This window comes from Callorhinchus milii, unplaced genomic scaffold (genome assembly GCF_018977255.1).
Source record: "Callorhinchus milii isolate IMCB2004 unplaced genomic scaffold, IMCB_Cmil_1.0 Scaffold176, whole genome shotgun sequence".
NCBI classification, from domain to species: domain Eukaryota; kingdom Metazoa; phylum Chordata; class Chondrichthyes; order Chimaeriformes; family Callorhinchidae; genus Callorhinchus; species Callorhinchus milii.
In genome coordinates this window covers 7,206-32,205 of record NW_024704917.1, presented here as the reverse complement: position 1 = coordinate 32,205, position 25,000 = coordinate 7,206, and the positions used below count along the sequence as shown (strand labels likewise).

General features: G+C 38.7%; 1 protein-coding gene across 1 annotated transcript; it reads right to left on the bottom strand.

The window, feature by feature from the left end:
- Positions 1-339: 339 nt before the first annotated feature.
- On the bottom strand, positions 340-10,073 carry LOC121851878 (coiled-coil domain-containing protein 93-like). Its single transcript, XM_042345959.1, is given in 24 exon segments — positions 340-386; positions 389-395; positions 829-942; positions 1,383-1,467; positions 1,866-1,903; positions 2,392-2,474; positions 2,870-2,978; positions 3,124-3,195; positions 3,579-3,653; positions 3,745-3,826; positions 4,655-4,728; positions 4,971-5,033; positions 5,264-5,380; positions 5,844-5,930; positions 6,088-6,138; positions 6,365-6,454; positions 6,711-6,744; positions 6,988-7,088; positions 7,223-7,279; positions 7,375-7,473; positions 7,644-7,755; positions 7,988-8,082; positions 8,446-8,559; positions 9,975-10,073. Coding segments are annotated over 24 exon segments (1,905 nt in total).
- Positions 10,074-25,000: the final 14,927 nt, after the last annotated feature.

Genomic DNA, 25,000 nt, shown 5'->3' with positions numbered 1-25,000 from the left:
AAATTCACCAGCAGGAAACCCGTTGACATTAAACTTCCCTCCAGCCCTGATTTTCAACCACAGATTTATTGTTGAGACTATTGTAAAAGAGTGGGGCATGCCGAGTTAAATAATTGGGTTAAACATATTTTGGGAATTTTTACCATGTGTGCATCACATTTTAAATGACACCGTTTATTAAAATTGGTCAAGGACTTCTCTGGACAAACACAGATACATCCAGATTGTGGATGACAGCTGAACGACAGAATCACACATTTGTTTTTAAGACAGATGTGATTCGAAGTGAAACCAGTTGCAATTTGTGCAGACAATTGGTGTTTCCACCCTTCTTGTTCCTTAGGCCATATTCTTTGCCCTGAGCTTGGACAGAAGAATTTCATTTTGCGACACTCCTGCAAAGATACAGGCCAATACACATATTAGAGTATGCAACTCAGCCACTTTCATCTCAATATCTAGATCAAGCAATGTAACTGCAATGACCCAAAAAGCCATTGTCAAGTTGTCTTCGTCACGTGCACTAAAAGTATTCTGAGCAGTTGTGAGGAGTAAATACATTTCATGTGGAAACATTTAATCGTGTTATAATGTAATTTTTTATTCATTGGGATTTATTATAAGCATCATGACTCAACGCAACATTTCACACAATTAACCTTTCTGAAAGTATGCTTCCAAATGTTTAAAAGTAATTACTAACAAAGTACTGTTATTTGATTTTTTTTACATGTAAGCTTTCTAAATAAGATGTTTGAAACTCCATTTGCCTGGGATTATAAATGACTATTAAGAAGTACTCCCAATAAATATAAAAATGAATCTAACCTCTTTGAAGTCCTTCACGGTTTTGAAATAAAGGCGTTGTTTGTCCAGGAGATCAAGATGTTCATCATTAAGTTGGTCCCTTCTCATCTTATTCTCCTGACGTTTCTTTTCCACCTGCAGGTCAATGACATGGACCATTTGAAGTTTACATAAAGGTACACGAGTATAACCAACAGACACTTATATATAAATGTGCAATTAAATCAGTGTAGCAATAAAAAAAAGTATACCATCTTGTGACCTATATGTCCACTTATATTTTGTAAGCATTGCCAAAGGGAAATCCTCTTATCGGCATATAATACCTACCCTTGCACACAGGGAATATCTGCAATTATATTCATAATTGCAGATATTTGTACAATTTTATATAAAACCACATCAATCACAATGAATTACAAATACATGAGGATGTATGCAGAAAATATGCAATAAAAATATATGCAAGGAAGTAACTATTTTAATGATACCTTGCACATGTGAAAAAGCAATGAAGCTTATCCAGCGGAAAATTACAGGGATTTTTCTTCCAAAGAACATTTTCACTCGCTAACCTTTACACGGCTTTGCTTGATCCCCTCCACAATCTGCTCCAGCTGTTTCAGAAACTGCTCTCTGCCACCTTGTGAAGCCATGGCCCTTTGGAAATCACAATGCACAGGGAGCTTTCTTACAATTGAGATAAAAATGACGACACCAACTGTCCAGCTATTCCAAATGACTTAGCGACATTGTTTCTCTACCAGCTGAAACCTGACATAGATTGAACACTATTCTCTTGGCTCCAATCCTGATGCAAGATAAGTCTAATTACATAGTTTTCAAGTATTATCATCAGTGTTTTGTCCTGGCTAAAGTAAAGCTGATGTTCTCTCAAGACATCGATTGATCTGTCAGTTATATTAAGTAGAGCCAAATGTGGTTAATATGTTTTGCACATGAGGGTTGTGGATGCAGTATTAGAAAATAAGTGTCATTATTAAAGTTATATATTTTTTAACAATACATGGTATAACCAATCACCTAAACATACTTACTGCTGGAAGTTGTCATGGATGGAATTCAGCAAATTAACCTAAGAGACAGTAAAATGTGTTATGTTCATTTTACGAATAGGCAACTCAATTAAATATAAAACAATTAAATACTCCTGTACATTTTCCATCTTATTAATAATTTGGCTTTTTGGGTTTAGTTTTTGTCCTTCCCTCACACCTTTGATTAGCACGGTTGGCTACGTACGGTGCGAAATAAGTGCAACATACATTAATGATTATCTGCAATAAACAAGTGAGGCACATTACACAATATTTTTGTTACAATAATCAATACCATCAACACATTTAGTTGGAAAGGTCCTTCCAGTAAAAAAGTGGATGCCAACTGTGCCAATTATGTTAAACTATACAAACAAAAAAGTGTTGATTCCTTTTAATTCAGTACTGGAAAAATAACCTTGTTGTAATTACTCACATTTCCATGCACAAACTAATATTCTGAATAAACCCGATCAAAGGTATTACTTATAGTTGATACACTTTTTTTCAAAATAACATAGCATACCTCTTTTTCCAGATACAGCTTCTTGTCATCCAGCGTGTTGTACAAAGTATAAAATTGCTTTGTCTCTTTATGGGTGGCAGCCACTACACATCGGAGAAAATGTGGATTTCATATACTCCAGACCACAATACAGCACGGGATATTATTAACACTTCGGTAAATGTTATAAAATAATGAAGCTCACGTGAATGCTCTTCTTCAGCACCAATGCATACACGTTTGCATAAAACTACACTGGAAATTGTTAAAATAAAAAACATTCCAAAAAGAGGCAAGTTATCATCGCCGTTTCGTGCAAGTGTCGCCGATGTTTTATCGCAAAATTGGTTGAGAGTTCAGGTATCTTCAGTCAAACCTAATGTGGTTAATGCTTCACAATCTTTAACACAGGAGGGTGAAGTACGTATTGTTTTGTAGGTGCCTGCAAATGCTTCTGTTCTGTTTGTTATTATATTTCATGACGATTATTTCTTCCTACCCTGGCTGTAGAGCTCGACAAAGCGACGCTGGTACTGAGTCAGCTCAGCCCGGCTGGGGACTTCATCAATCTTGCGCTGCAAGATGGCAATCTCTCGGTTTCTCCTCCCCTAACAAAAAAAACACACCAAAATCAAGCAGAAGAAATTATATGTTTTGTATAATCACGATGCATTCTACGAGTAAACCATTGTTGTGTTTAGCGAGTGCAATTTTATCCATTTGTGCTTTGTTTCAACAGTTTGTGTTACTTGCCAAGAGCATGCGTATCTTCTGCAGTTTGTCGATATCCGTGCGGTATTGCTTTTCAATCAACTGGTCTTGTTCCTAAAAAAACAGTTATTGTTTAATTATAAAGTACTAATATGATTGGATTGGCATACACGTATGGTTTCAGAATATCTGTACTCAATTTGCTATGCATCTATGTATAAGTAATGTGATTCAATGTAAAGTTATATTTAAATGAACACTATAAATTATATATTGAACAATACATAAATTATAAATTAAAATATTTAAATCACTTATGTACTTTCTATGCTTTTGCATTAGTGTTCATGGTATTTAAATAAAACATTATCATCGATTTAAATAACTGAAAGTGATTAAATTCCATTTTTCTAAATGCAAAGCACAGGCTCAGCAGTTTATAAAGTATCTTCTTTTTTTTATGAGGCCAATTTATGCAAATGCGGATATCTCCTTACAGCCTCTTCTCCAGTCGTATTGTTGGTCTGAAGCTTTAACTCTTCAATGCTGCTCTGTAGACGTGTCAATTCTTCCTATAAAAAACATACATTCAATGTTATTTACAAACACGTAGTAAATGTGAATCATGCAAAACAATACAATGAAGAGAGAATTACATGTCACCTTGCAGTGAGCACGGAACTCGTGCTCTTGACTCTTGAGGCTTTCATTCATAGCCACCAGGGCTCTCAGCTTCTGCAAGACACTGGAGCAATTGTGGAATTAGTATTAATACATCAACAGAAATTAATTTCCTATAGTTCCTAACAATGTAATATTACAACACAATGGTGCCGTCCCTCAATGTCTGAGTGAATTATGCCAAAATGGGACTGTTTAACTTGAGACATCCTTTAATTTCCATAAGGAGAAATGTGCTTCATGAAAATATATATTTTTTATTTAGAATGGTTTATTTAAGTGCAAGATGCAAGATGTTCTTAATATATATTGTATGAGACAATATAAACAGTCAAAGGGAAATTAGATGCATCCACAATGCATATATATATATGTTCAAACAGTGAGTTCTACAGAATGTCATCATATAAATGATCAAGTTCTTAAATCTTGACTTAAAGCTTTCATGACTGCAGGAATTCATACTCTTTGGGTCTTTCGGTAAAGTCTCCTTCCTGAGAATCTCTCCCTTCTTCTGAAAGACCCAAAGAGTATCAAGTTCTTATTGAAAAAAAAATGCAAAACTATTATTGCAAAATACATACACAGTAACTATGGAAGCTCAAAAATATTTAACAAACTCTTACATGATTCTGAATGGTACAATCAATAAGACATTCGCAAAAGTGAATGTTATGAATCACATTTATTTGCGTATATTTAAGCATATGTTTATGCTTTTAAAAATGATGGTAGAAAAGGCACACATTAATCCATGCTGGGAGAATAATGTGCAGGGTAGCAAAGTAAAGTCTAGTCTCATTTTAATACAACTAGATATGAATCATGTACACATGTATTTAGTACAACTATACATGGATAATGTACACATGTATTTGGTAGGCTTTCTTACGCTGAATCAGCCTGGCTCTCCATGGAATCCAACTGTCCCATCTCCTTCCTGAGACTATCTCCCTGCTTCTCGACCTGGAAAACACACACTTAAATCTGTGCAACATCCTTCACATGAACACACCTGTATTGCTATGTTAAAAAAAAGTATTACCATGCAATAACATGCCATTATGAGTCTGAGTAATTATAAATCATGGGAATGGAGACATTTTTTACAATTGTCTAAAGCTAAGGTTACACGTGCTGTAATACAATACAATAACATAGTGAACTTGAACATGTCTAAAAATGGTGAGCTTCAATTGCACGCGTACCTCCATAAGCTTCTCTTTCGCAGCTTCAAAGGCAACTTTCAACTCAGTATGCTTGGCCTTTATCTGTAACACACATGCGAGCTGATTAGAATTTTCAAGTGGGAATACAGAAGAAAACAACACTATCGTCAACATACATATGTATATACAATTTCCTTAGAGCTCTTTTTATACAATGATTTAGTCATAAAATATAACTTTTTAAGTATTTTTCATGCCCCAGCCCCAATTTTGAAAAAGAGGTTTTGCGGAAAGATAAAAATAGTCTGCATGTGTAGCTAAACAAGTGTTACCTCCTCCAGCTGGAGTTCCTTCTGAGAAATCTGCTTGCCAAGCGAAACAACCAAGCGTTTGTGCTGCTGTACTGGACCAAGCCTCTCTGTCTTCTCTTCGCCTGCCAGCTCTGATTGCTGAAAAGAGAATTCAGAGTGTTAATCAGTATTCCAAGGAAGATGTAAAAATGTTATAACCACGATAATGAAATTAAGCCATAGCTCACAGAACGTATAGTAGAATCAAGTCTTGCATGTTTATACGATGGTTTCAACTATGAAAAGTAGCTTATACTTAAGGTAAAAAAACTACGAATTCCTGCAATTTAATAGAACCAACTTAAAAAATGTGATCGGGAAAAAGTTTGAAAGTAGCTTAATACAGCAATTGCTTTGTGATACATGTTGATATTTTACAACTAAATTGTCTCAAATTAAGTGTAGTAATTCAGGTGTAATTTTGACAATGTATGGTAAAGATATCATTAAAATGAAATCATGTAAATGGAAATATTTGAACCCTTAAAAGAAATCAGAACTGTCAATTTGTTTTTTTTTCAAATCATGTTTTGATATGAAAATTAAAGTCCAAAATAAATACCTTTTCTGCATATTCTGAAGCAATCTGTTTGATCTCCTCTGACTGAAGACCAACAATTTGACCAACTGTGCTGGCTGTTAAACGCCCCTGAAACAAAAAATACAACGTAATGGTCATTTCACAATACTAAAATAATAAGCATAGCAAGTGAAATAAGGGTACCAAGTAGGCAAATGTGCTTAAAGTTAATATATTGCAATATATATTTATATGTGAATGTAGTTTAATATTTCGAAATACATACTTCCTCTGTTGCCATGGCAGCCATGCTGCTCATCAGAGTCTTGATGCGAATCTGCAAAAATAAAACAAAGCTGACCAAATCAATATTCAGTGGTTTTCAGTATGTATGATTATTGTACACACTAAAAAACACAAATAATTGGCCAGAAAATGTTTTTCAATCACCAAAATTTACCATTTGATAAACTGCCACTCAAACTGCATAAAACATGATTGTAACAGCTTCATGTTTTTTTTAAAATACCGATGGATTATTTAAATCTCTAAATAGGACTTACCTCATCAGCAGCCTGCAGCTCCTCTTCCTCAGTTGTCTGTGCTTTCCCTACTGCTGCGGCACCTGGCACAGATTTTTTCCGGTCATCCACCTAAAGCACACAAGGCACATGCTGTTCATAACTACACTTAATTCACATTTGCATTGCTTGACCTAACCATAATGCATTTTAAATTTCATACTTCCCTTGGAAATATGCAACAGCAGTTGTAAAAGTCATAAATACTGACAATTATAAAAATGTATATGTGAATGTTTAGTATGTGTTGGTCTTCAGTCAGAGTGTATATATTAATTATATAATTCAGACAGTGGCAACTACAGACATACAAAAACAATACACTCACCTTCTCATTCTTGTTTTGAATAAAGCAATACCTCCTGCAAAACGGACAAAGGGTGGGGCCTGGTTAAAGTAACCACTGAAAAAAAGCGTTTCGGATGAAAACGCACAATCAATTATGACTAAAATGACAATTATTGAATTACAGCTTTAATTACGTGTTACCTGTACATTTTATATTAATGATCTAGTGCGCTCAATACATTTTTATTATGAAGTAATTATATTCATTTAATCTTGCTTTATTTAATGATGTACCTATATGCTCACTCACTAATTACCTGCCATACTCTAGAAGCGTAGACTGCACACGTGACTCTTCATCCAGAAGAGAGTCTGTTCCAACTTGTCGCCGGTATCGTCTCTGGGGTTTGTATTCCTCCTGTGGATATCGGCGAGAAGGTTAAAAAGGGAGTGCAAAGTGAAGTAGCTTTGTGAAGCATTTCACAATACACTCATGTAAAATTATGACATGTTATCACTGCGTACAGTGAGATACTGCATGCAGAAACTTACAGCAGCAGCTAGCAAAGCCATGGTCGCCTTTCCCTTCCGCTCCAAAAATTCCTCATCCTGACAAAAAAATGCAAAAAATATATTATTTTTCAAAACTTCACATGCATGTTCTAGAACGCTTAAATGTAATTCACAATTGATGAAATTCTTGCCTCTGGAAGTCTGCGGCTCTTGTTAAACTGGGAGATGGAGAAAGCCCTAATGTGGTCGCCCGTTTCCTCTCGTGTCTCTATGGCCCTCTTCACCAACCACTTAAAAACAAACATTTCATTGTGTTTTTATACAGTTTGTATAGATTCATGTAAAACTATAGAATGTGTTTCATATACAAAATTAGACATTTATTATAGAAGGCGTTCACTTATGTTTTGGAAAAATATTAGTGGCAGAATGCGAAGTGTTACAATCTTGTTAAAGTTACCTGGATAACAGGGAATATGTGTATGAAGTCTAAACCCTGGATTTGATGGGGTTCAATCCGATGAGGACACTTCATGCTCGGCAAAACAGACACTATCTTCTCAGTCAAGGCTCTGTGAAGAAAATACACAGAAGCAGCAGTAGCATTCAACTAGTAAAACTGTCTCATGGCAAATTACTAAAAAATCTCATTTGTACAAACAGATGAATAACAAGGATGAATATTTTTCGATTTAAAGCTTTCGTGACTGCAGGGATTCATCATTTATGGAACTCATTGACACGTATTACATCAATAGCCTGACATTCACGTTTTAAATCTGGTTATGCTTTTCCAAACCTCACATCTTTTGGCCGATGGTGGAGTTTTCCTGGAAGAGCAAGTCAACATCAATGTCAACACTACACGTAGTGATGCACCATGTCATTCCTCCAACCACCTACAAACACACAACAACAACTTTAATGAAAGCACGTTTATTTAACGGTGGCTTCAATTGTTAACCAAACATACATATTCCAGTGAGACATTTTTTGGGCGATAAACGATATTGTTTGTCAATTGTTTCTAACAGTTAAGTACTCTCAAAGCAAAAATATATAACTGGGTCTTGCATTTAAGATTTTTTTCAGGTCTCTATAATACAATAAGCTAAACTAACAAAGTTATATGCATTCATTAAAACATGCACACGCCGTCCCGCATATTAATCAGAAATAAAAAAAACCCAGCAGCATTACATTGACATTTTGCACATCTAAGAATGCTTTCAATATGCAAAAATAGGCAACATAAATTCCACCTTATCGAAAGATGAGAGCCCCTTGATGCGAGCACGGAAGTAGCCAGCAGCAACTAACAGCTCAAGGATCTCTGATAGTTTGACGCCTTGCTCTTCATCCTCTCGCGTCTCCACCTACACACGGCAATGCACTTTAATCGTTAGTGTAACCACAAACACAACAATGTACCTAACTGAACAGTCATCATTGTTGCTGAACAGAAGGGTGGCTCATTCCATTGAAACAAATGCTGTTGCAATGCCCAAAAACCCCTTGGTGGTACATATCTCAATTAGGTATTGTGCTAGTGTTAAAAACTCCACGTTCCTATGGCGGGGAGCGGTGTGACTGTAAGTCTAACCAAAGGACAACCAACTAATCATGACAGACACTACAGTGATTATTCCAGCAGGTGGTGCTGTTGCTTCCAACCCCAGACGAAAAGACGATGGGCCAAGGCTACTCTAACACGATTCGCTGCTGTTCTACCAGGAGAGCAGCAAAACGAGCGAATATTATAAACCAAATATATTTCGTTTGTGTATGTCCGTGTAAGTCGGTCATCTCTCTTCGGTTAGGAGTCGTGCAAATGTCTGCACGGTTCAGAATCTCACTTCCTCCTTCTCGCTATATGCTGTACATACGCTCTACCCACTGTGCGGTGAATATCTCCATTGTGCATCTGCGTGCAGTGGTACTGTACATCCTTCACTGTCACTGTGTACCTAGGCATCCGTTTCTCGTACTGTATACCCATCTATGTGTATGGTATAGACTACATTATAACCATTCTACATTTGAAGCTTTCGTGACTGCAATGATTCATACTCTTAGGTTTTTTTTACTTACGTGACTTTACCGAAAAAACCTAAGAGTATATTAGAACCATATTTACATGGGTGCATATTTGCACCTCTCTGTAACGCCCGTGCGTGTTTCTGTGCACAATGTGCGCCTATTTCTCTGCATACCCCTCCGTGTCTGGATCCCACTTGATTTCCTCACTCCCCCCTCTCTCCGTGTAAACCATCTCTGTGCGAATTCCACACCGTCTCGTCTCTCTCGCCACGTTTCTCCGTGTGCCTGGCCCCTAAGTGCCTGCCCCCCTAAGTGCCCGGCCCCCCTAAGGCCCGGCCCCCCTAAGTGCCCGCCCCCCTAAGTGCCCGGCCCCCCTAAGTGTCTGTCCCCCTAAGTGCCTGCCCCCCTAAGTGCCTGCCCCCCTAACCTACCGTGCTCATCGCACTTCCGATGAGCACGGTCGGTAACGTACGGTGCGAAAGAAGTTCCGCACGCGTAATTACTGTACACACAGCTGCCCCCCCCAGCCGTCTCTGTACCGCGCACTGCGCAGGGGTACAGACTCCAGAGCCGATGGCTCTCACAGGATCTCAGGGCGACAAAAAATAAATAAAAACTTAATTTTTTTTAAAACACCCCCCCCCCACCCTTCCCTGCCACCTCCGTGTACGCTTCTACCCATGACCTCTCGCTCTCTCAGTACACGTGTGGTGCGTGTGTACATCTCGCCGCCGTCGTGTGTGTGTCTCGCCTCGATGAGACGCCCGTCCTGGTCGTACTGCGCCGCCGCCGCCGCCGCCACTCTCGACCCCGCACGCGATCGCTGCGGTGCAGCCGCAGCAGCCGCCATCGCAGTAGCTCTGCTCACGTGACCGCCGCTCCGCCCACGTGACCACCACCACCCCTCTCCACGTGACCGCCACCCCTCTACACGTGACCACTACCACCACCCCTCTCCACGTGACCACCGCTCCGCCCACGTGACCACCACCACCCCTCTCCACGTGACCACCGCTCCGCCCACGTGACCACCACCACCACCCCTCTCCACGTGACCACCACCACCACCCCTCTCCACGTGACCACTACCACCACCCTCTCCCACGTGACCACCACCACCCCTCTCCACGTGACCACCACCACCCCTCTCCACGTGACCACTACCACCACCCCTCTCCACGTGACCACTCACCACCACCCCTCTCCACGTGACCACTACCACCACCCCTCTCCACGTGACCACCACCACCACCCCTCTCCACGTGACCACTACCACCACCCCTCTCCACGTGACCACCACCACCCCTCTCCACGTGACCACCACCACCCCTCTCCACGTGACCACCGCCCACCCCTCTCCACGTGACCACCACCACCCCTCTCCACGTGACCACCCACCACCCCTCTCCACGTGACCACCGCCACCCCTCTCCACGTGACCACCACCACCCCTCTCCACGTGACCACCAAAGACAGACTTGGAGGGGCGAGTGCTGTTAGCGAGCGGCGCCTATGGAGGCCACTGGCACACGAGGGGGTGGTGGGGTGGCCACCAGTCCGCCCGGGCCGCCTTTGTCTCCCCAGTGGCGATGTTTAACTATAACACCGCACCAGGTTACTCATTTGACAGCCGAGTTCGACCTAGGGGAGGCCCACGACCGATACAGATAACAATGTGTAACAAAAACATTGTTCCTGGGTAGTATTATTTTCTAATTGCTTATGCCTCAAAAGCATAGAAAATGGCTATTATTCCCCACAAACTTTGCTTTTGTGACCAGGACAGTGATATTTTGAAATGTACCTATTTTCAATGATAAAACCTGTGCATTTGTGTCATTCTTTCATATAAATCCTGGTCACAAAAGCAAAGTTTGTGGGGAATAATAGCCATTTTCTATACTTTAAAGGCATAAGCAATTAGAAAATAACACCTAGGGGCCGTCCATAAACGACGTCACTCACCTAGGGGGGGGGGGGGTCAGACATTTGTGACGATGTGTGACGAGGGGGGGGGTGAGAAATGTGACGTCACATCAAAATGCGCAACTTTAAATAAATATAGACAACACGTTCTACTTAATTAAATAGACTTTTAAATAAATGTTTTCTCCTACAACATCAGAGTGCAGAAGCACATTAAATACGCACTACAATGACAGCAGTTTAAAGCGATTTGAAGCATGTTTTATTTGGGGGGGGGCAGAGCTTTGTGACGTCATATTTGAGGAGGGGGTCTGACTTTGTGACGCCGTGTGACGAGGGGGGCGGGTCAAAAATCGTCCAAAATCGCATTACGTCATTTATGGACGGCCCCTTACTACCCAGGAACAAAAAAAGAATGTTACACAGTGTAATCGTCACCGGGTTGTTGGCCGTGAGCGGGGAATCGAACTCGAGTCGACGAGTTCGTAGCGCAGAGCGAAGCGCTCATCGCTGCATCCGCCGCTCTCCACGTGACAGCCGCTAAGCTCAGTGACCCCCACCACTCTCCACGTGACCGCCGTGAATCCAGAATCTTTTTTTATACTGCAGGAGGAATCCGATGAGCTATAAAGCTCTTTTGTCCCTCGGATTGCACAGAAGAGGTGGGTCAGAACGTTTACAACCACAGGCAATTAAAAAAAACTACAGAAGTGCAAAGTATAGGAAAGGTAAACGAGTCGGTTAAAATATATATATGCACAAATAAAACTAAACGATTTGTTTATTTTGCCAGGTAAATACAACCGAGCTACTAACTTCTTTTGCAGAAGCGATCTGGACACAAACGACAGCTTAACGCAGCGGTCGGGAACCTATGGCTCGCGAGCCATATATGGCTCTTCCAGTGACGGCATATGGCTCCCAGACAATTTTGAGTTGAAAAAAAATAATAATAACAAAACAAAAAATCAGTTTGGAACTGATTTTAAAATACTTGTGATATTGTTTAATAATACTGTGTCATTTTAAAGTAAACAGAAATTAGTTTTGAAGATACATTTCACGGGTCACGCCTGCATGAAGCTCAACCTCACCACGTATGAACCAGACTACAAGGTCATCAGCAAAACCATGCAGCACCAGAAGTCGCATTAAAGGTAAGACATATTTCATTTATTATACGTTAAAATACTATATGGCTCTCAATGAAATATATTTAGAAATATTTGGCTTTTATGGCTCTCCCAGTCAAAAAGGTTCCAGACCCCTGGCTTAACGGAGTGGCTTATCACGTGGGTTAGTACGTCATGGTCACGTGAGCACCACACGCCGTAGGGGCAGCTGGCTCGCTCACGTGACCCGCCACCCCCCTCCCAGCCACGCCCCCCCGGCGCGCGAGCTGCTCACGTGACTGCCGGCGTGCTACTCGGTGCCACGTGGGGGATGTGACAGTTTCCCTGTGACGTCATGCTTTCGGATTCAATCATTTAAACGCTGCTTGTAACCGCCAGCGAAACGTCCTCGATTTTTAAATGTCTGGGTTTCATACCTGTCAAGCCCTTATCAGTGCCGACCTTATTACAGATAAACTCAAGACTTCATTGGTCAACCCGTGCCCTTATCAATCTCAACGTTCATCCTACAAAGTCCCATCACAAGGGAGAAACACAAACACATCGACAAAAATTATGTTACTAAACAAAAACCTTTTTTGTGTTACTTTTGATAATTGGTGTCAGTGATGCTACTTAACACATTCCTGCGGAGGGAGCTGATAGGAACGTTGGGTTGCTCGGTCAATGGCCAGGGTCAACAGCGGCGTGGTGTATTCCGCAAATATGGCCGACTGTGAGGGCGGGCACAAGCCGACGTGAGTAGGTTAAACGTTGAGTTTTATAAGGGCACCACGGGGTGACCAGCCCTCCCCACCCAGCCCCACCCCTCCCACCCCCCACCCAGCCCCTCCCCACCCTCCCCTCCCCACCCAGCCCCTCCCTGCATGACGGACGGACACAATAATCCCCTGTAGGCTGGTGTAACCAGGAGGATCCTACCAGTATGCTTACTCTGTGATCTTGCATGCTGATGCTGCTTGCTTGATATGTGGATGCACACACTTATTTTGTAAATGTACAACACTAAACAGTAAATTATGAAGGGTTAAACAATACACTATCATTCATGTACATCCCAATCCTGTTTTTACAAATTTCAGGATCACATTTTTCGGCTGCTACGGGGATCGCTACTCTTCAGAGTAAAAAAAAGCTGTCCCACAATATTTTTTTTTGGCCGTATGATGTCTTTGTTGCCCCTATTGAAAAGGCTGTGCGCCGTTTCGACCTGAAACTCAATTTCCCTGTTCAAAAATACGGGTAAACCGTATGGGTTGACAGACACAGGGTTTACTCGCCAACACGTTTTTTGGGGTACAACCGTTAGTTTCCAGGGAAGAGTAGAATGTTTCGAATTATTTTGAAAACATTCATTTTGTGTGCCTAATGTGCAATAATGTATAATTAATATCCAATACTTTTTACAAAGATAACGGATGCTGCTTTTCTGATTAGATTTGTTTCAAACGACCTATAAAAGTAGAACTGCATTTACCTTTCAATTTGTATTTAAACCAGCAAGGACAGCTGTGTGCACATCTGAACTTTAAATTCTAATTGCTCAAGATCGTGCATAAATGAGAATATCCACTCCTTACCTTGCAGGCTATTGTTCTTAAAATTAAGCTGTATATTGTGTGCTATCGCTGACATGAAAAAGTATTTGCATAGCTTTCAGTCAGCAGTTCCTGCATTTATAATTAATTTACGTTTCTAAAGAAGGTATCGAGATAACGATAGCTATGAAGAACACTTAGCTTAAATTCAGAGCTTGTTTTCATCGTGGCACAACATGAGTACATGGACCCTTATAAGCCAATCACTTTAAATTTATAATATTTTTGTAGCATTTTATATAAATAATGCATCACAAAAAAATAACAAATCATTGCATTACCAACAATAGTGCCAATTGCGATGTGACACAAAACATTGTGACCCGTGATAAATCCCACCAGCAGGTGGCAGCATGATCATATGTGTACGTGCCACAGGTGGAAAATAAAATGAGGAATGTTATACTGGAGGAATTGGATGAGCTATAACGCTCTTTTTCACACATGTCCAGTAGTGGACAAAACCACAACGTCCTCCATTCTTCTCTCCATAATTCTCAAACGACTCACCCAGTGTGTAATGCCACCCAGCAGACTCTAGGTTCTGGAGTCCCAATTGAAAAGCATTCCTTATATCTGGTACTTTAATGCAGCTTAAGTTATTACAATATTTGTAAAAGGCCTAAACAAATTCAAATGGGCAACTTTATATTGGATAATTACTACCTGAAAAGAATAAGTAAATATAACACGTTAATTTCTGTAAACAATACTATTTTACTACATAGTGTTTAGTTCAAAAAGTTTACAAACACACTGTGATGTTTGGCACAGTTTTTAATCAACTGGGAAAACACAACACTGAGGCAAAAATGAATGTGGCAATCATTTTAGAACATTGATGATGGAACTGGCCTAAAGCATAATGTGACACAGCAACATTAACACTGGTAACATTTAACACTTATTCACAATAACGAGTCCATTAAAGTGCTTATTAAAGTAACATATTTACAGGACACTGATAAAAATTCCAAGCAGTTCAAAGCATTCACGGGCTATGCATTTTATGGACCAAAGAATTGCTACAAACATCAGAAATGCAAGACAAACTCTCAGAATCCTGAACTCTATAGAGGACGTGCGCAAATTAATAAACAGGTGGAGGCTCTGCACAGCTTCATATGATTGTATATGTATTGTGTGTGTGTGTATAAGTTACGTAAAACTTTACCAGAAAGGTTTTCAAAGCAGAGCACTACACACTGTGATCGTACAGTACATTTGGTAAATTAAGCACAGATCTATTAAATAATTAATCGGAAATAAATTCACGTTTTACCCTGTGAATTGTCTGATTTTATACAGATCAGATGGATGTGTATCATGGAGACCTCTGGAAACTGTCCACAACTTCTGGACAGACATTCCTGGAATAGTGATTGAAGATATTCCACGATTGTACTGTGTGTGATATGCCATTCTTAAAAAATGAAAGTCAAAAACATGGTGGAATACTGGATAACCGTTCAAATGATGCAGTAGCAGATGTTTTAGATTCAATTTTTAAGTACAGAGTACTGACATTAAATTTGGTTGTTAACTTGAATAAGGACAATCATACATTTTTATAATTGAGATTTTCATAAGTTAGAAAAAGAGAATAAAAACTATAAATAAAATGCCTACCATCGTACAAGGAATATTAGTAGAATTTGAGTACATTTGCTATTTCATAGCTTGATATGATGGTTATTGAAAAGTAAGTTATTTTCAGCATGTTATTACAGAAGTTAATATTTTTTGTTACCATTAACCATTCTATAATTAAATACGCTTTTAATGTTTACAAAAATACACTTGTATATATTGCACTTAATAGTTTTCTGAAAGAGTTTTAATCGATTATTGAATGAACATTGACTCGTGCTTATCCAATAGATGGCTCCTCTTGAGCCTATTGTCAATAATTGAAAAGGGATTCACTTTAATCAATTGTAATTGATGCAACATTTGTGCTATAGTGTGACAATAAAATACACACCTAAAAAAGGCGACCCTGTGGAACACTAATGCACGTTAACAAGTCCTGGGAAATACATGCTTATGAATGCAAACAAGTGTAGGCTTATGAAATATTTCTGTATTTAACAACTGTATTTTGCAATCTTTCAGGCAGGTGTATTTCGCAAAGAATTTGGTATCAGGTTCCACAGGATCACTTTATTTTTAACACCGCAAATAGTTAAAATATACTGAGCAGTATATTTAGTTACTATTGTCATTCCTAGTTTTGTGCATAGTCCGTGTGAAAATTATTGAATCAGTAATTGGTGTAGAGAGAGGAATACATATTTGAAACTGTAGTTATGGTCAACAACCAACTCAGCTAAATTATTCATTAATTTAAAATGAATGTTGTTTGCAAGCACTATTATTTTCCGTTTCATTTTCCTTCAGATTACCGAAATATGAACAATTTCGCATTCAACTTCTTTTGGAGTGACTATATTTTCAATTATGATGTGGCAATATAAAGAGACACAAGACATTGCTTAAAGAAAGCATGTTGTAAGTCCGTGCGCACGTTGGAAAGCAATGGGCGGGGATGGGACATCAAGGAGAATATTTAGAATGCATGGTTTCTCATGTGGCTGCTCTGAGCTCCAACTACCATGCAGCGATGGTTGAATTCTCAACATGAACACTCTCATGCTTGGATCAAATGATTGCTGATCAATTTGATCACGAAATTAAATACTCTATATATTGTTATTTCAGTGTATATGCAATCCTATACTGTACAAATATTAATAATTAAAAATAAAACATGTTTTGTTATTTAAAATAAAATGTTTCAAAGAGTTATTTAAGATATTCGTAATTTGACTTTAAAACCGTTGCTTCTATAATTGATATGCTGAGCTATGAGTTACAAACTCAGGATTCGATTACCAATAGCATATCATCGAGGTGACCTCAGGAATTGCTGGAGGCATTTCTCCTACCCTTATTTTCCTACGGAGACCTAATTGAATGCGCAAGTGACACTAGTACAAACTAGTACATGAGCTAGAAATTCTGGTGGCTGCTCCAATGTTATTCACGCGTATGGCCATCAACTAGCAGGCAAAACCCCATGAGAAGCGATGCACCCTATTGTGCCGCCCTCTGTCTCCACCTTTAGACACGACAGTAATTACAAGCGTAGTTCACTCGTCCTCATCATCGTCGTCCTCGCGTTCGTCTCGCACACGTGGTGCCAGCTGGCTGAAGCAGTCAACGAAGAAGTCTGTCATCGTCTTGTAGAGGTGCCGCCTCCACTTGAGCTCGCGCACAGAGTTTCCCTCGTCCGGATAGATCTGCAATGTAAAGTTTTGCTTGGGTTTTATATTATTTCCATAGGACGCTACATATAAGGTCATATTGACATCTTCTTGGATCTTTCGGTAAAGTCACGTAGAAGGGAAATAATAAAATAATAAAAATAAAACATAATAAAATACGATTCTCACGACGTTTCCGCCACAACGCAAGCAGCCGCTGTCTTTCCGACAGACTTGTTCTTCACCTGAGGACGGCTGCTTGCATTGTGGCCGAAACGTCGTGAGAATTGTATTTTATTATGTTTATTTTTATTATTTTATTATTTCCCTTCTACGTGACTTTACCGAAAGAACCAAGAAGAAGAATCCCTGCAGTCACGAAAGCTTAAATCATATTGACATCTTGATGCAATGGCCGAAACACACCACCTAATTGGTGATTTATACCATTGTAGGTGGTGTAAACGACACAATTTTACCCAACAAAAATCTAAAGCGTAGGTATGATTGTCAACACCTGAATCAGGTCCATAACACACTGGTGCCTATTAACATCTACACAGTTTATCATCGTTTATCTTTCATTTTATTTATGAGAGAAAAAATACGTTGAAATATTCCGGAAAACCGTTTTTATATATTTTTTTGCTGTATCTAAAATGTGCATTGTCAAAGCCTGATTATAACATAATTTAATATTTGTGATTGTAAACTGTGGTACTCAACCTGGAGTGTGTAGTTTGCATCAATGCTGATAAGATGTTTAATCAGTTCTGCAGTGTGCTGGAAGTGGACCATCTCTGAAAAAGAAAAAAACATACCACCACATTATATTTGGTATAATTCAAATACATTTCCCACAGCTTGGCAGATCAAACACACCTGTAAGAAATGGCACAGCCTCAATGCATGTGGTGTAATAGCGCAGCCTTAATTCAAGTGTACAACAACTTTGTATGCAGGAGCACTGGTGCTGGATATTTATTATGAAGTACACTATTCATCTTCTTGGTTATTTCGGTAAAGTCACGTAGAAGGGAAGTAATAAAATAATAAAAATAAAACATAATAAAATATTATGTTTTATTTTTATAATAAAATATGTTTTATTTTTATTATTTTATTACTTCCCTTCTACGTGACTTTACCGAAAGAACCAAGAAGATGAATCCCTGCAGTCACGAAAGCTTTAAATCGAAAAGTACACTATTTATAATGAGGCCATCTTCTTTATTCACCTTCTTTGCATTTGGGCAGTGAGAGAGGACATAAGTAGTGGCCAGGAGTTGTTTTGGCTTCGGCATTACATTGCAATGTGTTGCATATTTTGTTATTTTATTAGTTACATTTACACTGGAACAAAGATAAGCTTGAGGGAAAAATAACTAAATAATTTAAAAAAATACTAACGTTTAAAAGTAGTAAAACCCCAAATTACAACTCTTTGGTTCTTTCGGTAAAGTCACGTATAAAGATAAAATAATAAATTAAATACTTGCATACGACGTTTCAATTGCAACACAAGCAATCATCAGCAGGTATAAATGAAATAGAAACACAAATCTAGTATACTTAGACATGTAATGTAATACAACAGAGAGTTGGATAACATAATATAACAGTCAACACCCTACCTGGTTGATTTCAAATTCCAATTTTAAAAAAAGTTATTCTGTAAAGTTAATCATCAAAGTCCTGCAACTGAAGTAGTAAAATTAACCAATATGTACTTTTATATCATTAATATCTGAGTGATGCTTATTATAAACTCCCCTGATTTAAAAAACAAATATGTCTTGCATTTTTCTAAGATATCACAAATCCCATGATACAGAATAATTTAATCTAATCATGAAAACTATCTGCTTTCCAATTTTCTGTAATTGGGTTTCTCAGTTGGTGATCAGACTGATTCATGTGTTTTTTTTTAATGAAATACACTTTAATATCACATGTTCCATGTAGGAGGATGTTATCGTCTTTCAAACGTGCTTTGTGAATTAGCCTTGTTTTTATAGACTCCTTAAAGACCCATTTCTATTTTTGTTGAGTTTTTTGTCTAATTACCGACACTTATCTCATGTTGTTTAAATATCTTGATTTGAAGCTTTCGTGATTGCAGGAGTCCATACTCTTTGGTTCTTTCGGTAAGGTCACGTAGGTTGAAATATATATCACAACGATTCGATCGCAACACAAGTGGTCGTCCTCAGGAGTGAATTAAAAAAAATTTATTTTATTTTATTTCTTCTACCTACGTGACTTTACCAAAAAGAAGCAAAGAGTATGTTGTTTAAATACTTGTCAATGCTCTTGTGAAATGTGCTTAACGTCTGTAATTGATGAAGGTTATATAAAAAACAACACCTGTGCTAGAAAGGCTTCTTAGATGGTTAGAAAGCTATTTTACAACTAGCCTTTTGCCCGTCGAAGGACGGGTGTATTGCAGTAAATCTGAAACTTACAAGCGAAAAGCAGACCGTGACAAAATATTAATTGCATCCATTCGTGTGCAATTTGTAAGGCCGCGGTGACACAGACTTATTTCATTTAAAGGTTATAATCCCTTGTTCATCATGACGTCCTTTTTACTTTGATGTCTCAACAGCGTTACGGAGACCGCGTGACGTGAGAGTTCTGCCTTTGTCGTGAGGGTTGTGAGTTGACGCCGAGGAGGGGGGAGGAGGCGCCTCGGCCCCCCATGTGGTGTGACGTCACCTACTAATTTTTTATTAATGGGGGGGGGGGGTGTCTATTTGGAGGACGTCACCTGACCATGAATATTAATGAGGGGGGCTGGTCGATGTGGAGTGACGTCACGAGTGTTAAGGACACCTGGGTTATTATAGTACTGTAGGTATGTGCCTCTGCTGACGATTGCCCTAACTCACAATGTTGCACTGGTACTGATGCCACCTCCTCTCCTATCTTTCTTAGTTATCTTATTGGAAATGAAAGTTAAGTTGTAACATATTTAACAGACCCTAATGAATGGTTAAACAAAATAAACCTGGGAGGGGACAAGCAAGGAAGTTCAGGAGATCTGTGAAAAATAAATGCATCTAATATTAGAATAATGCGGGGAGCTGTGGCCCAGTGGTTAGCACACTCACTTTGCACCTGGTGACCTGAGTTGTTGAATTCCTGGACTGATCCTGGGCAACTTGGACTGACCAGTAGTGAAATATGGTCAAACAATATCCATGAGAATGCCTTCATCCAGCAGTGGATATACAATGGGCTATGAATTATTATTTTTATTCGTCTAATAATAATGCAAGATAACTCATAAAATATTGATAGCTACAGGATGAATATAAATGGTATTTTAAATTGTTTTCAATACTTCATATATATACACACACACAAACTGCACCAGGGCTATAGTAAACGCTTTTTCAGAGAATTCTTACCATTAGCTGTGCCATGGATGATTAAGAATCGTTCGGCCTTGAGGCAGCTGAGCCGACTGCTCACTTTGGCAGCCTGATAAAGTGAATGTGAGACATTTGAACAGAATAAAAAAATACAGAAAAAATATTAAGGTAGAATTCCTTACAAAATACAGTCAAAGAACATAATTACGTGATAATGGTCAAGAAAGATGGATTGTTAAAAACAACACAATATATAAGTTAGTGAAGATATATGATCAATAAAAGGCGCAATATGTAATGTAAAGGGAAATTCCCATGAATATACCAAAACAAATTTGTTAAACAACATTCTTACTCCTTCTGTAAGAAACCATTATTAAGGGCTTACAAAGCCATCGTAATCTTTCCAAATACAGGGTTAATTTTTCACGGAGGCAATGTTATTTATTTGCAGATGATGTGCATCTCATTTCCTAAAGGCACAAGGAAAATGTAATGACAGTAATTCACACATGTGGATGCACAATGTTAAAGGCATGGATGTAAAATGCATCACGTATTGAATGCTTCTGCACATGCTCTGTCTTCCACAATGAAGATGAGTAATGTAGAAGTGGGTTTGCATTCAAGGCTGGTCCTCACCTCATACGCATTCTCCTCACGGGCTGGCAAGCCCAGATAGCGCTCAGAAAATGCAGAGGCTGTGGGAGTCAGAATACAAACTGTAGTTCACACGAATATTTTCAACTCTATTTCTGTGTTTAAATCGCTTTAGAAATGATGTAAACGTATACATCACACAAATAAATATATATAAAAATACTTTAAAACATGTATTGCATGCAGTGATGTGATGATATGATTATCTGATGTTTTATGAATATTTAAATGGCTCTCCTTCTCTGTTAAATATCACTGCTTAAATTAACGTTATTAGGGAGGGCCAAGCAGTACAGCTTAACACCATAATTCCAGACACACATTATGACCTGTAGCACACACTAAGGCGAATGTCAGCGTTGGAACACCATACAATAGCCGATAGGATATTGTACATGTTTTGAACGCTAAATTGTACACAATGAGAACGCATATCACAAACTCCAAGCTGTGCACAAAGTGCGCCTCAGTGTGCCCCAATACTAGTTTAAACCATTCCCAACACCAGGATTGCTGCATCATCTTACAGATCCTCTCCAAGATCTATGCAATGCAGGGTATCCCTGAGGTTTTTAAAGTACAATTACGGTACCAGATTAGAAAATACCACGGCAATGTATCCGGGGGCTGTGGGTCTGTACGTGCAGATTTAGCTTCGTAAGGAATCGAAGGCTTGGTATTTTTTTTAATGGAAATGCCTTTCGACTTCAATCGAACGTACTCTTCTCTCTTTACCTTTCCTGCTGTCCTCTTTACGGTCTCTTTAGTTGTGTTCCCACTCTCTACCCTATGGTTTGAGGTATATAGGTAGCTTGGCATATCATATTCAGGCCACAAAGCGATGTGAGCTTATTACCTTCAAAAGGAGAAAATAAGAAGGAAAAAAAGAAATTGGCATTAAACCACGTGAGTTGTTGTGGGCGGATGATGGAAAACCAGTCTAGCAGAATTTAATTAAAATTGCTCTAACAGAAATTTCAGTCACACAACCTAAGACCTTCTGTTCATGTCAGAGCAGTATTTTGTTTCACCCTGTCCCTGCTTGTATCTCCAACAATGAAAAACCTTCCAGCCTAATTTACAAAAGGGCATTGTATTGACAATATTGTAGAAGCCATTAGGAAATACTCAAAAGGAAATTGGGTGACATTTGCAGTAAAATGGCCACCTAGATGTGACCTCCAGGGATCTCAGATTCATCCTTATCCCTTATGTCATTGTAAGCTTCATCACCATGTTGCAGCTTATTGTAATATTTTGCTTCATTATACCATTTTATTTGCACTGTACATTTTCACATAAGCTGTAAATCACCCTTCTTTAAGCAAGTGCTCGGGGCCAGGAGGAGGAATGCAGAGTTGATTTGGGTGAATTTGTGGGTGATGGATACCGTAGGAGAGTGGAAATGAGACATCAAACAATAATAAAATGTAACGAAAAGGTTTTTTTTTGTTAGTAGCTTTTATGTTGGGTTTTTAGGGTTTATGGAAAATCTATTATAAGAATGGATGCATTTACAAGAGACTTGTATTTTTGCCGTACATTAACTCGCAAATCACTTTTAAAAGGAGATATAGGAAGGTAAACAAATAATCTTTTATGAGCATGGTTCAACAGCAGCTGCCTAAATAGTCAGGGTTTGTGCCACTCTAATATATATACTTTCATAGGCATAGGGCCTCAAGCTGATTTATCTCTTTGGTTTCCCATTATACACATTTAAATTAAACCTGCAATCCCACAAGAGCATTCCGTCTTTCTTACATCCTTCATCATTAACACAGTCAGTAATGCAATGCTACTTACAATTATCAGGCTTGTTTGGCTTAAAAATATTGAAACAGATGTTGGCGTAACTCCCCGAGCTTTTCTTAAATATATTGTACCATTGGTAACAAAATATTTATCTCGTAAAAAAAAGGAAAGTACAATTTAATAAAACTTTAATGAGTTGCATATATACATAGTTTGTTATTGTCTATACTACAGAGAGTCTAACCACAAACGCTTTGGTTCAAGTACTCAAACCATAATCAGAACTGAAACCGGAACCTAAATTGGAATGGAAAAAAATAGGTATGGTTTTTGTTGCTCATGAACAATTTTAACCGGTTGAAACAAGTTTTTTTTCAGCAAACATTTAACTGCAACTGAAACCTTCTAAGACTGTTTTAACCAACTAAATTGGTTATAGTTCACCTGGTTACAGTTCAATTGGTTTTGGCTTAACCTGAACCCGACCCAAAAATCTATCAGTATGACTTCCTAGCCTCTAAGCTATGTAATGCTTATAAATGAACGAGCATTCTCGTCACATTCGTTAGAGTGATAGGCATATGATTCAGAACCTCAACCTCAAAGAACCATATTGAAGACGACAACTTGTGATTAACAGTTGAGGTTACACAAACACACTTCACAAGTCCAATACCATTCCACCTCAGCTGATCTTTACCAATGTCAATACCTCCAAAGTGTCACAAGACAAGTGCATTCTTCCAGCGCTGCTTTGCAAGGGTATGTGTTTTCAAGCCAATGTCGTCTATTAAATTAAGAATTAAATGGGGGGTACGCATGCCAAGCTGTTCCTCACTGTCGAAACCTTGTGTTACCCATGGGCACATCAAGGGCAATGGAAACCAGAACTGTAAATGCAAATCTTTAACAATACAATGATGAATCACAGCACCTTAAATTATACTTTATGCAAAAAATGTTCCTTTTGTCCTATTATATTTTCGTATTTTTTGTAACTATGTAACTTAATGTCTTTATTTCACAGCATTACTGAGAATCACAAGAACCTAAGCAGTATAATGTATACCAAATAGAGTGGAAAACGATATTCAGAGTTCAGTGCTGACAGCCTGGTTTAAGCAAGCGTTGAGTGTCATGTTGATATGGACCCAATTATGAATGACCTCTATAACCCCGTGTCATTTCGTTTTCTAATGAAGAACCTTTAATTCGTTCATGAAGCCCATTTGGTCACCAGTGCGAAACAGATGTGCTCTATGCTTCCCGTAGCCAAGCCATAACCTCGCATTATAAAAGGGGTTTGTGTTTTATACCATGCTGTCAAAATGCAGATGAGAAGAATGTTACAGGAGGAATAGAGTACGTGTGAGCAGGTGCCTTGTCTGCACAACGCTCTCAAGCAACATTCACTTACAACGGAGAGATCAACAATTTTATACTTGGCTGGAGATGTAGCACAAGCAAGCTTGTAGTTCTGGAAATGTTAATTTAAAATTTATCTTCGTCACATTTTAAAATAGCTTCTCTATGCATGTAGCTCTGAAAATAGCTCGGCTATATCTCACTCTTAAGCGAGATATGGTCTTCCGCTGCCTGATGTCTTCAATCCATCTAGTCGCTCAGAAAATTACAGTCCTTTTTCATCATACCTTTCTGTACTATGTATATCCATCTGTTTTTCTGCGTTCCTACTTTCTTTGTTCCCTCTACGTACATATATAGTATCAAATATTATTGTATTCTGTGTCGTTTTATACTCATTACATGTTCAAACCATTGCAACCTTTTCTCCTCAATCTTCTCCATCAAGGCAATTTTCTGTATTAATTGTATTCTAATTTGTTCGATCCTCAATAATTGGAGCATCAGTAGACTCATGATTCTTGTCAGTCAACTGGTTTTGCAGTGAGTCTTTTCATATTTTCAGCCCTCCTCAAGGCCCAATACTGCGACCCATATCGCAGCACTGGCACAACTGGTGTCAACCACTCTCGTTTTCATTCTAATTGAGATGTTGCCATCTTATGTGACCTTGTAGTGTATTTCCAAAGCTGCAGCA